The following is a 16,479-nucleotide window of genomic DNA, read 5'->3' as shown; positions in this document are numbered from 1 at the left end:
AGTAACCATTGTGTATTGTATTTTGGGATTAACATTTCCTTGATTTTTGATTTTTTTTTTTTTTGCGGGGGCGAGGGGAGATTTGTTTAACACATGTATATACCTAAACAATGTATTATTCAGTTTTGCTTGTTTTTGAAATTTAGAAAAACGGTATTTTACAGCTTATAGTTTTCTATAATTTACTGCTTTTGCAACATTGTATTTTTAAGATTTATCCATGTTGCATAAAGCTATAGTTCATTTATTTTAACAACTGAGGAACAGATTCTATAGTATAAATGCACAAAAGTATTTACCTATTTTCCTGATAGTTTGGGTTGTTTGCAGTTTTTGCCATTGGAAGCTGAGGCGCAATGAATATTCTTGTAATGGGTCTCTTGGTGTAAATATGCATGAAGTTTGTAACTAGATGTAGAATTGTAGCAGTTCTCAGAACGTGGTCTCTAGAGGATGCCTGGGTATCCTAAAAACCTATTCAAGGGTTTAATGAAATTAACATGATTTTCATAATAATGCCAAGATGTTAAATGTCTTTTTCTTTGAGTTGACATATGCACAAATGGTACAGAAATAATAGTGAGTTAAACTGCTGGCACCTTAGCACAAATCAAAGCAGTAATGCTAGTTGTAGTTGTGATCATTGTTTTTTTTTTTTTTTTTTTGAGACAAGGTCTCACTTTGTTACTCAGGTTGGAGTGCAGTGGCATGAGCACAATCACTGCTCACTGCGGCCTCGACCTCCAGGCTCAAGTGATCCTATTGTTTTCTTTCTCGCCATGTACTTCCAGGAAAAGAAAAAAGCCAATTCGAGTCACTTATTCTTTTGATTCTTTTTCGTAGAAAAGCATCAATGCATTTTCTAAATGATTGAATTCATTTAAATTCGGGAAACATTTACTGAGTGCCTATGGAATTCTGGGGTATGGGTGTATGTTTAAGGCAGTGTGATTTCCAGTTAACATCCTTTCTGTTCTAAACACATGATTGTGTCATATTAAAATATAAAAAGAGAAAAAAATATCCTGAATAAAAATAGATCAAGCTGTACATATATATAGATTATAAGTGCAAAATACTGAGTGTGGTTAAAGCCTATGCTATGCTTGCTGGGTTTCCTGTACAGAAGTAGGCATTGGAGACAGTTTTGCTCTTGTGGTACAACATGGATGACTAGAGGCAGGTCCAGGATGTTACTTTTACTGCCAGCCGTCGCTTCCCTCCAAATAGATTATTGGAAGGGGAACCTCCCGCCAAATGCTGCCTATTGCTATAGCTTTGGATAAGTTGCAAGCTTAGGAAGATGAGATGACATGATTTCGGAACTTCAGGATGAAGTGAAGTATCTCCTGCCTTGTGACTGACTGGATCTGCATCGTATCAGATACCTCCTCAAGGCAGGAATTTTAACCTGCTGTTATAAGACCTGGTTCTATATATGGATAGCCCAGGTAGGCTAAGTTGTGGCAGCCACAAATTGTTAGATGAGGAGGGAGACCACAGACTGTGTATGTGTGTGTGTTGAGGGCAAGGTGAGGTGAGGAATGGTGCAATGAGCCTGCAACCAAATTGCAAAATATATGAAGAAACATAGTGCTAAGAAAAATAGTCAACAAAATTAAAAATTGAAAAATGAATTTTTTCCCGATAAAATTTAAAAATGTAAGTAAACCTCAAATTGAAGTGTAACACACAAACAGGAAAGTATGCTACTCATAAATGCACAACTTAACAAATTTTCATAAAGTGAACACACCTTTGTTAACCACTACTTGGATCAAGAAATAGAGTATCACCTGAATTACTGGCAGGAGGCACCCCAGAGGTCTCCCTGTACCTCCTGCCAGTTATTCTCCATGCCCTCTCACTATCCCAACCCTGCCAAGCTAACCATTATCCTAACTTTTTTTTACCATGAGAAAGAAATGGAGGGATATGGAAGTGAGCTTGAGAGGCTTCCATGGTCAGTGAACAGTTCTGCTAAAATAATTTAGAGGGAATAACAAAGAAGTAGCATTTGACCGCATAGTAGCTGAGAATTTCCTAGAATAGAAAAAAGACATGAATCTTTAGATTAAAAGTATATAGTCATTTTTGATCAAGATAAAGAAGAATCTACATCAAAACCTTTCCAAAAATATTGCAGAACATTGCTGCTAATGCAAACAAGTTTTAAACTACTTGAGGGAAAGCCATGACATGTAGGAGTGATAGCAGACTTCATATTTATGTTAATAGATACCACAAAACAGTGCAGTAATATCTTTAAAGTTCTGGGGGAAGAAAATTATAAATAGGATTTTGAGAGTGAGGGCAACATATTTTTTTCAAAGACTACAACTTAAAAACCCACAGAGCCTCACTGAAAGGTCTACTAAAAGATACATTTCAGCAGGAAAAAGTGAGTCCAGAAGGAAGACCAAAAACAATGATGAGCACAAAACAATCCAAAGTCAGTGGTGAGCACAAGCTGATAAAATTCTAGCAAATTTACTCCTTAATGCTAAGAACTTCATTTTAATTAACTTTCTATCTTTTCAGAAAACCAACTCTTAAGATTTGTTAATCTTTTCCATCATTTTTATAGTTTCTATTTCATTTATTTCTGCTCTGAACTTCATTATTTCCTTCCTTCTGTTAACTTTGGGCTTTGTTCTTCTTTTTCTAGTTCCTTGAGGTGTAATGTAATGTTGTTTGACATCTTTCCTCCTTTTTGATGTAGGTATTTATTGCTATAAACTTCCCTCTTATAACTGCTTTTGCTGCATTTAATATCGACTATAATAAGATATGATGTAATAGATTTCAAGGAATTATGTATTTTTGAACAAATTAATTCTTTAAAGTTGCATATCCAGTTACAGTTGAACTTCAAAAATCTTGCAGTTTTATATCTGTTAAAGTAATTGCCAGGTTTTGTTGTTGTTGTTTTGATACATTAGAAGTTCTAGAATTGTTATATCCTCTTGATGAATTAATCCCTTTATCATTCTAGAATTACCTTGTCTTTTTACTGTTTGTGACTTAAAGTCTGTTGTATCTGATATACCTTTGCATGGCATATCTTTTTCTATCCCTTTACTTTCAGTCTATGTGTATCTTTAAAGGTGAGACGAGGTTTTGTAAGTGGCATATAGTTGGGTCATGTTTTTTAATCCATTTAGCCATTCTCTATCTTTTAAGTGGAAAGTTTAATCTGTTTACATTCAAGTTTATTCTTGATATGTGAAGGCTTATTCCTGTCATTTTATTAATTGATTTCTGGTTGTTTTGTAGGTCCTTTGTTCTTTTCTTCCTCTCATATTGTTTAGCATTGTGGTTTGTTGGTTTTCTATAGTGATAACATTTGAATCCTTTCTTGTCTGTGTGTTTGCTTTACCAGTGGGTTTGATACTTTTGTCATCTGTTTTTCATAATGGTAGTAGTTGTCCTTTTTGTTTGTTTGTTTCTTTCTTTTTTGAGGCAGGGTTTTGCTCTTGTTCTGTCCTCCAGGCTGGAGTGCAGTGGTGCGATCATGGCTCACCGCAGCCTCGACCTCCATGGTCTCAGGTGATCCTCCTGCCTCAGCCTCTCAGATAGCTGGGACTACAGAAACCTGCCACCATGCCTGGCTAATTCTTTTGTATTTTTCATAGAGATGGGGTTTTGCCATGTTGTCCAGGCTGCTCTTGAACTCCTGGGCTCAAGCAGTCTGCCTGCCTCAGCCTCCCAAAGTGCTAGGATTACAGGCCTGAGCCAGTGTGCCTGGCCTGACATTGTTCTTTGACTTCCACATGTAGAACTCCCTCAAGCATTTCTTGTAGGTCTGGTCTAGTAGTGTTGAATTCCTCAGCTTTTGCTTGCCTCAGAAAAACTATTTTTCCTTTGCTTAATGAAGGATAATTTTGCTGGGTATGGTATCCTTGACTTGCAGGTTTTTTTCTTTCAGCACTTTTTATATATCGTTCCATTCTCTTCCTGGCCTGTAATGATTCTGCTGAGAAATCTGCTGTTAGTCTAATTGGAGCTTCCCTTAGAAGTGCCTAGACACTTTTTTCTTGCTGTTTTTAGAATTCTCTCTTTGTCTTTGACAAACTGTTGAAAGTTTGACTCTAATGTGTTGTGGAGAACCTGTTGGAATTTTGTCTTTTTGGGGATCTCTGAGCTTCTGTATCTGGATGTCTAAATCTCTTGCTATACTTGGGTAGTTTTCAGCTGTTATTTCATTAACCAGGTTTTCTGTTCCTTTTGTATTTTCATTGTCTTCTAGAATACTGAAAATTCTAATATTAGGTTGCTTTATGGTATCCCATATGTCATGCAGGCTTTGTTCATTCTTTTTTCTTTATTTTTGTCTAATGGGGTTATTTCAGAAGACCTGTCTTCAAGTTCAGAAATTCTTTCTTCTTAGATGCTCTAGAATGTATTTTTTATTTCATTAAATGAATTCTTCAGTTTCAGGGTTTCTTGTTTTCTTTTTAAATGATATCTCTCTCTTTGGTAAATTTCTCATTCATATCCTGAGTTGTTTTTCTGGTTTCTTTGTATTGTTTATCTGTATGCGTTTCTATCTCCCTGAGCTTCTTTAATATCATTATTTTTAATTCTTTTTCTGGCATTTCATGAAATTCTTTTGCATTGGAATCTTTTGGTAGAAAATTATTTTGATCTTTTGGAGATGTCATATTTCCTCATGTTCCCATGTTTCTTGTGTCCTTACTTCTTTGATATCTACACATCTGGTGTAATCATCACTTCCATTTTTTTGAATTTGCTTTCATAGGGTAGGACTTTTTCCTGAAGATTTGACTGGGGTGTTGGTTGGCCAGGGTACTTTGGGTTTGAATCTGGGTGCATGCAGTAGTGTACTCTCTGTAAGATTTTTTTTCCTTTGTAAACAGCATCAGTGGTGTCTGTGATTTCCTCAGTGGCGTAGTGTGTGGTTGTGGAGGCTATGGTGAACTTTTGCTGGGGATGGTGACACCAGCTGGACTGATCCTCAGTCCTCAGTTGTGGCAGCAGTTGGACAACCATGTCTGTACATTAGCCCCAGGGTGGCTTACATTAGTAATGGTGTTAGTGGGTCCAGGCAGTCCAATTTTTGGGTCTCCAGGTGACTTGTTTGGGTACCAGGAGTGGCAGTGATGGGCTGGGCAGCTGAGTGGGTCCACAGGCCCCTGGGCAGTGAGCATGGCATGGGTCATGTCAGTAGCAGTGGTAGGACAACCTCTGGCTCTCCAATTGCCTGTGCTTATGTCGGCGGTGACAGCGATAGGCTGGGTAGGCAAGTCCTAAAACCTGCAGGTGGCAAGTGTGAGTGGGAACCAGCTGTGGTGGTAGTGGCAGGTTGAGTGGGCCACCTCCTTAGATCCCCAGGTGGAATGCTCAGTTGACAGTGGGCGTGGACAAACTGGTGTAATCCCAAGGCCCCCAGATAACATGCTTGGGTACTTGGGAGTAGGGTGCTGAGCTGGGCAGGGTGAGAGTATCCTCAGGTCCTCCAGTGGTGTGAGCAGGTGCTGTTTGTGGTGGGCAGGAGCAGGAGGATTTCCAATTTCCTGGTGGAATCTTCAGGTGGGGGCAGCAGTGGCTATGCTGTGCCCTGATGCTGGGGAGGGTGCAGTTGCTCTCAGTGGGAGCAGTTGTAGGGAGTTGGCTGAGGAGTGTGCACTGCAGCTGCAGGTAGAGGCTGTAGATGTGATGAAGCTGTACTCAGGGTGCATGCAAATTTGCATTTTGACACCTAGCGGCAGCAGCCTGCAATGGTGGCAGCTGTAGGTGGTAGAGCTTGTCCTCAGGGCACATACAAATATATGGCAGCCCTTCTGCTGGGAGCAGTGAGGTTATTGCCAATGGCTTGTGCTTTTGTCCCATAGGCAGCAGCCAGCAATGGAGGTGACTGTTGGTGGAGGATGTCAGTGGGGCTCTAGGGGTGTGGATATGCAGGGGCTATTGGGTTCCAGGGTAGGACGCATTCTGGTGTGGGTTGGGCTTTAAAAATGGCACCGTGCTGTAGCTGCTTAGGACTCAGGGGTGTGTTGGACCAGCATAAGCTCCTTCTCTAAAGCAATGTCATTGTGCAGTCTCCAGGCAGCTCCCTATGTTACTCCCAGAGCCCATGAAAGTTGAGGGGCTCTCTTGTGTCTGGGATTGCAGGAGTTTGCAGTGAAAATGTGGGCCAATGGGAGTCTCTCACTTACTCTTTCCCCACATTGTGCAGGCTCTCTAGGCTTCTGGCTGATCCTGGCTGAGCAGGCTGCCCCGCTTCCCTCTCCTTCCTTGCTTTAGGTGTTTTCTATCACTTGTCTGTTGAATTTCAGTGTTCTCTCTTAGACGACCTATTCGAAGTGTGATTATCTACTCGCTATTTTGGTTCTTCTTTGTGGAGGAGGTGAGTACCAGATAACTCTAGTCAGCCTTCTGGACCCCTCTTCCCCCAATTTGAGATCTCTTCTTCTGTTGTCTGTAACTGAGTTTAATGCATGTTTGTTCATGTTAGGAATTTATATCATCGTCCTCAATTAGGTTGTTAACTGGAATTTTATAATCTTTGTCCACAGGAAGTTTAAAATGTATGATTTCTTGCATTGTGCTTTGTATGTAGTAGTACACGATATTAATCCAGTTAATGGATTTGACAGCCATTGCTGTCAAGGAGCAGTCCTTCTTTGTATATGAAGGGTGCCTTATCAATATTATTTCCATTTGTAACTTTATTTATTTATTTATTCATTTTTGAGACAGGGTCTTGCTGTGTCACCCAGACTGGAGTGCAGTGGAGTGCGGAGGTTTGCTGCAGCCTCATCCTCCCAGGTTCAAGCAATTCTTCTGCTCCACTCCCAGAGTAGCTAGGACTACAAGTGCGTGCTGCCACACCCAGCTAATTTGTTTTTTTTGTATGTTTTTGTAGAGACGAGGTTTCACCATGTTGCTGAGGCTTGTCTCCAACTTCTGGGCTCAAGCTATCTGCCTGCCTCGGCCCTGCAAAGTGCTAGGATTACAGGTGTGAGACACTGCGCCCAGCCCATTTATAACTTTATTGTTTTCTCTTACAGGCAAATGTTCTGAAAAAGACTCTGCATGGGAATGGCCTGCCTTACGATGACAGAAATGGAGGGAACATCCACCTCTTCTATATATCAGAATGGTGATATTTCTGGAAATGCCAATTCTATGAAGCAAATAGATCCAGTTCTTCAGGTGTATCTTTACCATTCCCTTGGGAAATCTGAGGCAGATTATCTGACCTTTCCATCCGGGGAGTATGTTGCAGAAGAAATCTGTATTGCTGCTTCTAAAGCTTGTGGTAAGTATTAAAAAACAGCATTTTCCTTTTTATGCATGGATTATTGTTTTAATTATGCTATGCTAATAATAGGTACATGCATAATATATATTTTTATTTTTTTTAATGCTTGTATGGCTGGCATGTGTGTTTTCACATGCGTAGAAAATGCAAGTGTTACTGGAGTACAATTTATGGTGAATCTGCCTTGGGCTAGGTATCAAAACAAATTGATGCCCATAAATGTTTGCTGACTGTTCTTTATAATTACATATAAGGTGGTTAAAGAATCCTGTCATGGGCTATCTCATGACATAAGGTAATATTAAAGCTAGATCCTGAGAGCAACATGAAAGCAAAAAATTAATGTTTTGAAATATGTATTTGATTTAAAATCTTGATTAAAATGGTTGACAAACCATCACTTTCTTCTAGTTAGCTTCTGAAGACCTCTGCCAATCTTTCCTCATATATATTTCTTATATCTTTGGTGTATCTTGAAATCATTTTTACTCTTGAGACCTGATTATATCATCTATGGACCAAAACTATGAACCAGAGAACTCTTTCTGTAGAGCTAACACATTTTACTAGACCACTGAGGTTATTATAGAGCCTATTATCATGGTATCTCATTTTTAAATGTTCTTTTAATAGAAAGACTAGTTGATGCATAAGTTTTATTTTGAAGAATAGTAGTATGATTTTATTTGTAGAGGTAAATTAAATGTCTAATATAGTATTTATAAGAATGTTTGATTACATCAATTTATTCTCTTATTTAAGATCAGTATAGGTCAGAATAGCCATTAACTGTAAGTTGGAGGAAGCTAGGTACATTTCAAGTTCCTTCTAGCTATTTTGAAAAATACAATACATTGTTGTTAACTGTAGTCACTCTACACTTCTATCAAACATTTGAACTTGTTCCTGCTGTCTGTATTTTTGTGCCCATTAACCAACATCTCTTCATTTCCCCCTTCCCACCCATATAACCTTGCCAGTCTCTGCTACCAATCCATTCTACTGTCATGTGATCAACTTTTTAAGCTCCCACATATGAATGAGAACTTGTGATATTTGTCTTTCAGTTCCTGGCTTATTTCACTAGACATAATGACCTTCAGTTCCATCCGTGTTGCTGTGAATGACATGATTACATTCTTTTTTACAATGCCACTGGGCCCCAGGGGAGTACGCATTCTGTTGTGAGCTGGGCTTCAAAATGTCACCTTGCTGTAGCTGCTTAGGACTCAGGGGGAGTGTGGGACCCAGTGTGAACTTCCTCACTGGAATAGGAAATGCTTTTGTGCTGTCTCTGGGCAGCCCTCTGTGTTTATTTTTTGTCCTGCAAGGGTCTAGGGTCTCTCCTGTGACTAAAATTGCAGGGGTTCACAGTAAGAATGTGGAGCATTGGGCATCTCTCACTTACCCTTTCCCTATGTGGAGTCTCTCCTAGCTTCTTGCCAATCCCGGCTGGGCAGGCTGTCTTGTTCTGTCTCCTTCCTTGCTTTTCTGTTGAATACCAGTGTTCCTCTTGGATAATCTACTCAAAGTGTGATTATATACTCATGGTTTTAGCTTTTAGTGGGGAAGTGGATATGAGAGACCTCTAGTCAGTGATCTTGACTGTATTGTAAAGTCTGTAATTTTTGTTGTGTGTAGTCTCTGAAATCTCTGATCCTTTAGCTTATAGTAAGATTTTAGCTTGTAAGATTTTTTTAGCTTTTAAGATTTTTTAGCTTGTAAGATATTTTTTAGCTAGTAAGATTTTAACTTGTAAGGTTTTTAGCTTGGGCTGGGCACGGTAGCTTACGCCTGTAATCCCAGCACTTTGGGAGGCTGAGGTGGGCAGATCACAAGATCAGGAGATCGAGACCATCCTGGCTAATACGGTGAAACCCCATCTCTACTAAAAATACAAAAAATTAGCCAGGCGTGGTGGTGGGTGCCTGTATTCCCAGCTACTCGGGAGGCTGAGGCGGGAGAATGGCATGAACCCAGGAGGCGGAGCTTGCAGTGAGCCGAGATTGCGCCACTGCACTCCAGCCTGGGCGACAGAGCGAGACTCCGTCTCAAAAAAAAAAAAAAAATTTTTTTTTGGCTTGTAAGATTCATTTTTATTCATTTTTAGCTTGTAAGATTTTGCTTTAGCTTGTAAGATTTTTTTTTTTGACAGATTTTATTGAATTCCTAGGGCCAAAAGAAAATAATAGAAAAGAACAAAAAACTCTTTCAGTCTTTGCAGATTGGCTCTGTGTTGGGGCTCTCATTCAGTGTTTACCCAGTTCATTTACAACTCTGCCTTAGCCTTCCCTTCCTGCTTGTGCTGACTCTAAAGAACAGCTTGAGGTGAAAGCTTCGGGTCTTTTCTTCTAAGTTCTGTTCCTTGGGCATGCATATAGCTTTTCTACTTTCCAATACATAGAAATGCTTTTCAGTGCTGTCATTTCCCAAATAAACTCTCCTCTGTCATCTCTGTTTTGGTTTTCAGTGTGTTTATTGTTTGCCTCAACTTTAGACCTCTGCCCCAGATAGCAACAGGTTGTTCATTTGCAATGTTTTCAATGAATGTCTTCTGTGTAGCTGCTTTTCTGCCCTGAGAAAGTCCTGAATTAAGTGGAACATAGGTGTGCTCTTTGCATCATTTCTTCAGTCAGTCCCCAGTCAGGGCAAAAGAGAGAAAAACAGTTTTTTGAGATTAAGGTTGGCTCTCTTCACTCCAGAGCCAGGGACCAGAGTTTCACACTGGGAACACCAATTGCCATCTTCAAGACTTTGCTTACCTAGGGGGAGTGGAGCCGGGGTTGGTGGGCAGGACCTGGGGGTAGTGGGTGGTTAAGTAAAAATGCTGCACAACTTTCCTGCCATTTTTAAGTTGCTGTTTTCTTGATTCAGCATTTATCTGATTGCTGCACATCTTTGCCTATTTTCTATAGTTTATATGAAGTTCATTCTGACAGTTTTTACTCATTTTTTTTTCCTGTTTCTGGGAGAAGGATAGGTCCTTGGAACTACCTACTCTACCATTTTCACTGATGTTACTCTTTTACTTCTATAATCATGGAAGTAAAGTTTAAGATTTTTCTATCTATATTGGTGAGATTACCCTTGGTATCATAGTCAAACTAAGTTCACAAAATGTGTTAATTTCTCTGTTCCCTCTTGGTCTATTCTCTGTGATAGCATACTTAAGATGGAATTGTCTTTCATGTTTGGTTGAACTCAAATATAAATCTTGTCTGGGCCTGATGGTGGTTTTTTCTTTCTTCATTGTTATTTTGTTATTCTTCTTCCTTCCCTTCTTCTGTCTCTTTCCTGCTCCTTCTTTCTTTTCTTCTTCTTTTGTTTAAGTGGATAAGAGTCTGTTTCCTTTTTTTTTTTTTTGAGACTGAGTCTTGCTCTGTTGCCCAGGCTGGAGTGCAGCAGCATGATTATGGCACACTGCAACCTCCGCCTTCCAGGTTCAAGTGATTCATTTGCCTCAGCCTCCTGACTAGCTGGACTACAGGCACCCGCCACCACACCCAGCTGATTTTTGTATTTTTGGTAGAGACGGGGTTTGCCATGTTGGCCAAGCTGGTCTCAAACTCCTGACTTCAGGTGATCCACCTGCCTCGGCCTCTCAAAGTGTGTGAGCCACTGCGCCCAGCCAGAGTCTCTTTCTTTAATGGTTATAGTTCTATTGAAGTTTTAAATTTACGAATCTTTTTAAATTTATATTTTTACAAAAATTGTCCATCTGTCTATATTTTCAAGTTTATTGGCATAATGTTGTTCTAGCACTCTTTGTCTTCATAACTTATAATTATGCTTTTTAAAAGTTCTTAGTGTTTATCTGTGCCTCTTTTTTTCTTATTATCCTTGACAAAGATCTATTTTGCAAAGAATCATCTTTTATTTTGTTACTTCTCCCTATTGGATTTTTATCATGTCCATCTGTAACCTTCTTTGGGATTACTCTATTGTCTTCTACTATATTGAGTTAGATACTTAGATCATTTGCTCTTATTTTCTAATATAAGCAGATAAAGCTACAATTTTTCCTCTTGAGTTTCACCTTAGTTGTATTCCACGATTTTTAATACATGATATTGGTAATCATTATTCATTATAAATGCTTCCTAATGTATTTTCCTTTGACTTCTGAGTTATTTGGAAGTTATTTGTAAATAAAAGAATGAATGCAAGTATACTGTTTAAAAGCTGCCGCTAAATAATGTTATTATAAATAACTTACCGAAATTATTACACATCTGTAAGTAGACGGTCGTGTTAATAATTTAAATTAAGAATTTAAGTCTTTGTTGTCAGTTTGTCATTTGTGCCATTTCTGTCTACAGTGGACAATAGTGAAAACGTAACTAGAATAAAATACTTTTGTGTTCTGTGAGCCTTATGTTTTAAATATATAGGATTAAAAAATTTTACATATTCATTTCTGATTTAATTGAAGTATGGTTAGAGAACATAGTATGAGTGGTTATTCTGTGGAACTTCTAAAGACTTGTTTTGAGTTCAGGTGATTGTTGTGTTTGTGCTTGTGTGTGTATGTGTATGCGTATGTGTGAATGTTCTATATATGCTTGAAAATAGCTTGTATTATTTACTTGTGTGGTTTAGGTATTCTCTTGGTTTTTTAGTTCAGTGGCTTTCAACCATTTGTTGATGTACCTTCTAAAATATCTTTTAAGAAATTACATATGCACTCACATTTAAGTTGATATTTAAAATTTTTCATTGTAAATTAAAATAGCACAAAGGACATAATTATTAGTGTATTGTGTAAAACTTGACACATTGTTCTTTTAAGAGTATTCATGACTTCTAAATATTTTTGTGATCTGTTACCTATTAATTAAAACAACTCCTCTCTGCAACCACATGCAAGCATGGATTTTTATTATACCTCCAGTTCAGGGAAACTTGAAAATTTGAACCAACTTTTCTACAGAGGACAACTGAAGAAACCAGATGAAATGTTTTAAAAATATCTGCTTGAAAGAGTCTCAGCAGTTATATTTTAAAATACTGACATACCTCGGAGATATTGTGGGTTTCGTTCCAGACTATCGCAGTGAAGCAAATATTGCAGTAAAGCAAATCACATGAAGTTTTAGGTTTCCCAGTGCATATAAAAGTTATGTTTAAATTATTCTGTAGTCTGTTAAGTATGCAATAACATTATGTCCAAAAAAGTACATACCTTAATTAAAAAATACTTTATTGTCAAAAAGCACTCACAATCATCTCAGCCTTCAGTGAGTCATAATCTTTTTGTTGGTAGAGAGTCTTGCCTTGATGTTGATGGCTACTGACTGACCAGGGTGGTGACTGCTGAAGGTTGGGTGGCTATGGCAATTTCTTAAAATAAGACAATGAAGGTTACTGCATCAATGGACTCCTCCTTTCGTGAAAGATGTCTCTGTAGTATGCAATGCTATTTGATAGCATTTTACCCGCAGTAGAACTTCTTTGAAAATGGGAAGTTGATTCACTCAAACCCTGCCACTGCTTTGATTAAGTTGATGTAATGTTATAAATCCTTTGTTGTCATTTCAACAATATTCACAGCATCTTCACCAGGAATAGATTCCATCTCAAGAAACCACTTTCTTTGCTCATCCATAAAAAGCAATTCCTTATATGTCCAAGTTTTATCATGAGATTACAGCAATTCAGTCACGTCTTCAAGCTCCACTTCTAATTTTAGTTCTCTTGCTACTTCTACCACAACTGCAGTGACTTCTTCCACTGAAGATTACATCCCTCAAAGATATCCATGAGAGCCAGAATCAGCTTCTTCCAAACTCCTGTTAATGTTGACATTTTGACCTCCTCTCATGAACTACAAATGTTTTTCATGACGTCTAGAATGGTGAATTCTTTCTATAAGTTTTTTTATTTACTTTGCTTAGATCTGTGAGAGGAAACACTGTGACAGCCATAACCTTACAAAATGTGTTTCCTAAATAATAAGATTTGAAAGTCAAATTGCTCCTTATCCACGGGCTGCAGAATGGATGTTGTGTTAGCATGCATGAAAATAACATGAAATTCAATGTACATCTTCATCAGAGTTCTTGGGTGACCAGGTACATTGTCAATGAGTAATAATACTTTGACAGGAATCTTTTTTTCTGAGCTTTAGGTCTCAACGGTGGCTTAAAATATTCAGTAAACCACGCTATTATACAGATGTGCTATCTTCTAGGCTTTGTTGTCCCATTTATAGAGCACAGGCAGGGTAATTGAGCATAGTTCTTAATGGCCATAGATTTTTCAGAATGGTCAATAAGCATTGGCTTCAACTAAAAGTCTCTTGCTGCATTAGCTCCTCAGAAGAGAGTCATTCAGTTCTTTGAAACTTTGAAGGCAAGCACTGACTTCTTTCTAGCTATGAAACTACTCCTAGATGGCATCTTCTTCCAATAGAAGGCTGTTTTGTCTACACTGAAAATCTATTGTTTATCAGTGATCTTTGTTAGATCTTTGGATAACTTGCTGCATCCTCTCCATCAGCACTTGCTGGTTCACCTTGCACTTTTATGTTAGGGACATGGTTTCTTTTCTTAAACCTCATGAACCAACCTCTCCTAGCTTCTTGCTTTTCTTCTGCAGCTTCCTCACCTCTCTCGGCCTTCATAGATTTGAAGACAATTAGGGCCTTGCTCTGGTTTAGGGTTTGGCTTGAGGGAATATTGTGGCTGGTTTGATCTTCTATCTAGACCACTCAAACTTTTGTCACATCATCAATAAGGCTGTTTTGCTCTCTTATCATTTGTGTATTTACTGCAGTAACACTTTTAATTTCATTCAAAAACTTTTTCTTTGCATTCAGAACTTGATTGACTGGTGCAGGAAGCCTGGCTTTTAGCCTCTCTTGGCTTTTGATATACCTTCCTCACTTAGTTTAATTATTTCTAGCTTTTGATTTAAAGTGAGAGATATGAAACTCTTTAATATATGAAACTCTTCCTTTTCCTTGAATGCCTAGAGGCCATTGTAGGATTATTAGTTGGCCTAATTTCCATATTGTTGTGTCTCAGGGAATAGAGAGGCCTAAGGAGAGGGAGAGAGACAGGAATGGCTGTTGGTGGAGCGGTCAGAACACACGCAGCATTTATTGCTTATGTTTGTCATTTTATATGGGCACGGTTCATAGCGGCCCCAAACAATTACAATTGTAATGTCAAAGATCACTGATCACAGATCATCATAACTGATATAATAATAAAAAAGTTTGAAATATTGCAAGAATTACCAAAATGTGACATAGAGACACAAAGTGAGCACATGCTGTTGGAAAAATGGTGCTGACAGACTTACTAGATTCACAGTTGCTGTTAATCCTTATTTTGTAAAGAAAAAAACCCCACAATATCTGCAAAGTACAATAACACAGAGTATGCTAAAATGAAATATGTTTGTATAAAAAAAGATTGTGATTAATAATTCAGTTGTAGGGGGTGGTATATCAAAAGATTTCAACTGCTACTACATTTTGTTCTGATTTTAAGAGTTGTTACTTTAGCTTCATTACAAATTATAGGTGCTATGTAAAAATGTTCTGTTGTGTACCTTTAATAATTCCTTTCTCTGCTTCTTTTCTAGGTATCACACCTGTGTATCATAATATGTTTGCTTTAATGAGTGAAACAGAAAGGATCTGGTATCCACCCAACCATGTCTTCCATATAGATGAGTCAACCAGGCATAATGTACTCTACAGAATAAGGTACTTTCTTCAGTAAAGTAACTCACTTAATGCTAAAAGGCAAAATGGGAGAAATTATCAAATATTTTTAAATTGCAAGGTACTTAATACCAGAGACCTGAACCAATTAGTTAGCACTCATTTAAGATTTCATTTAAGATTCTGTTTCTCCATCAGAGTAACTGTTTATACATGTTGTGTAAGTAGAATACTCTGAGAATAAAGCTGTTTTGGTGCGATGCCACTTAACTCCTTATGATTATAATTAAATAAGTAAACAAAATCAGAGTGGCCTTTATTAACAAAATCCTAAATGTTTGGGATATTGCTGGTTTGTGCAATGTTTTGTGCAATAGAATGCAATTTCACATCTTATCTTTATAAAGAACTTTTTAAAAAGTTGATGTGAAGAAAAGAGACTTTTCCCAGTGTGTATTTGCAGCCTCAAATTGTAAGTTAATTTATATAATTTATGGTAATGTGTAATGCCTATTTAGAGAAATCTAGAAGTATCTTTTTGCTCAAAAGGATGAAACAAAGATATGTTTGATTTGTGTCTCACAAATACCTGTGATTTTTCTAAGCATTTATATACATATATATATATATATATATATATATAATTCATCATAACTTTATGAGGTGTTAAGATTTCCACATTAAAGAATTTGGAGCATTGAGAAGTAATATTACTCAAATTTATTCATGGTCACACAGGTAGGAATTGGGAGTCAGGTTCAAATCCAAGCATAGTTTGCTTTATAAGCTTGCCTCTTAATCACCTCATGTGTACTTCATTAAAGAGATAATGTATATATAATATTTATTATTGTGCCTATCACTTGGTGCTCTCTCAATAAATTTTAGTATTGTTTTGCTTCTTTCCCTTCCCCTATTCTATATAAAAATATGCAGTTGCGTGTGTTTGCATTTACTGATGTCTAATGTATAATTTGCACTGAGTTCAAAAAAATATTTTTGATATAATTATTGAAAAGACAATTGGTGAAAAAAATAAATGTTCAAATAAATAATAGATGTACAAAAATCAATAACATTCTTATACGCAAGCAACCAGTTATATAATAGATAAAGAAGATCCTATGCTTTTTTTTTTTTGGTATAGCTACAAAAACCCTTAACTAACCAGGAATGGTCTTAATAAGAAAAAACAGAAGACAGTATAGGAAAATTAGAAACTTATTTGAAGAATATGAAGAATTAGGACATAATATTGGAATGGGCAGATGGAATATTACAAAGATCAATTTCTCTTACGCTATATGCTTAGCTCTAAGCCAATCAAAATCCTAACAAAGGCATTTTAGGGAATTTGACACATTACTATGTAAATTTAGAATTATTAAATAATATAGCCATGAGAAAGAAGACTTATCTGGCAATTGTAAAATATTTTGTCCCAGGAGATATTTTCACATTATATGAAACTGCAAAATGGTATCTATTATTAAAGCCACATAATTAAATTCAGAATCAT

The 16,479-nt window shown here is 37.4% G+C and overlaps 1 protein-coding gene across 5 annotated transcripts in view; it reads left to right on the top strand.

Moving 5' to 3' along the window:
- Positions 1 to 16,479, top strand: part of JAK2 (Janus kinase 2) — a 143,870-nt gene that overhangs the window by 30,649 nt on the left and 96,742 nt on the right. For 3 of the 5 annotated variants that reach the window (XM_054500549.2, XM_054500545.2, XM_063649551.1), the window contains exons 2-3: positions 7,035 to 7,285; positions 14,879 to 15,002. In XM_054500549.2, the coding sequence (XP_054356524.1) occupies positions 7,060 to 7,285; positions 14,879 to 15,002 (350 nt within the window). In that variant the 5' untranslated portion in view covers positions 7,035 to 7,059. Of the gene's footprint in view, positions 1 to 2,703; positions 2,719 to 6,819; positions 6,840 to 7,034; positions 7,286 to 14,878; positions 15,003 to 16,479 lie in introns of those variants that run through there. The other 2 variants (XM_054500553.2, XM_054500552.2) reach the window with 2 other exon arrangements.

The sequence above is a fragment of the Pongo pygmaeus genome, chromosome 13 (genome assembly GCF_028885625.2).
Source record: "Pongo pygmaeus isolate AG05252 chromosome 13, NHGRI_mPonPyg2-v2.0_pri, whole genome shotgun sequence".
NCBI classification, from domain to species: Eukaryota; Metazoa; Chordata; class Mammalia; order Primates; family Hominidae; genus Pongo; species Pongo pygmaeus.
Note: the sequence above shows the minus strand (reverse complement) of the source record. Positions and strands in the feature narration are given on the sequence as shown.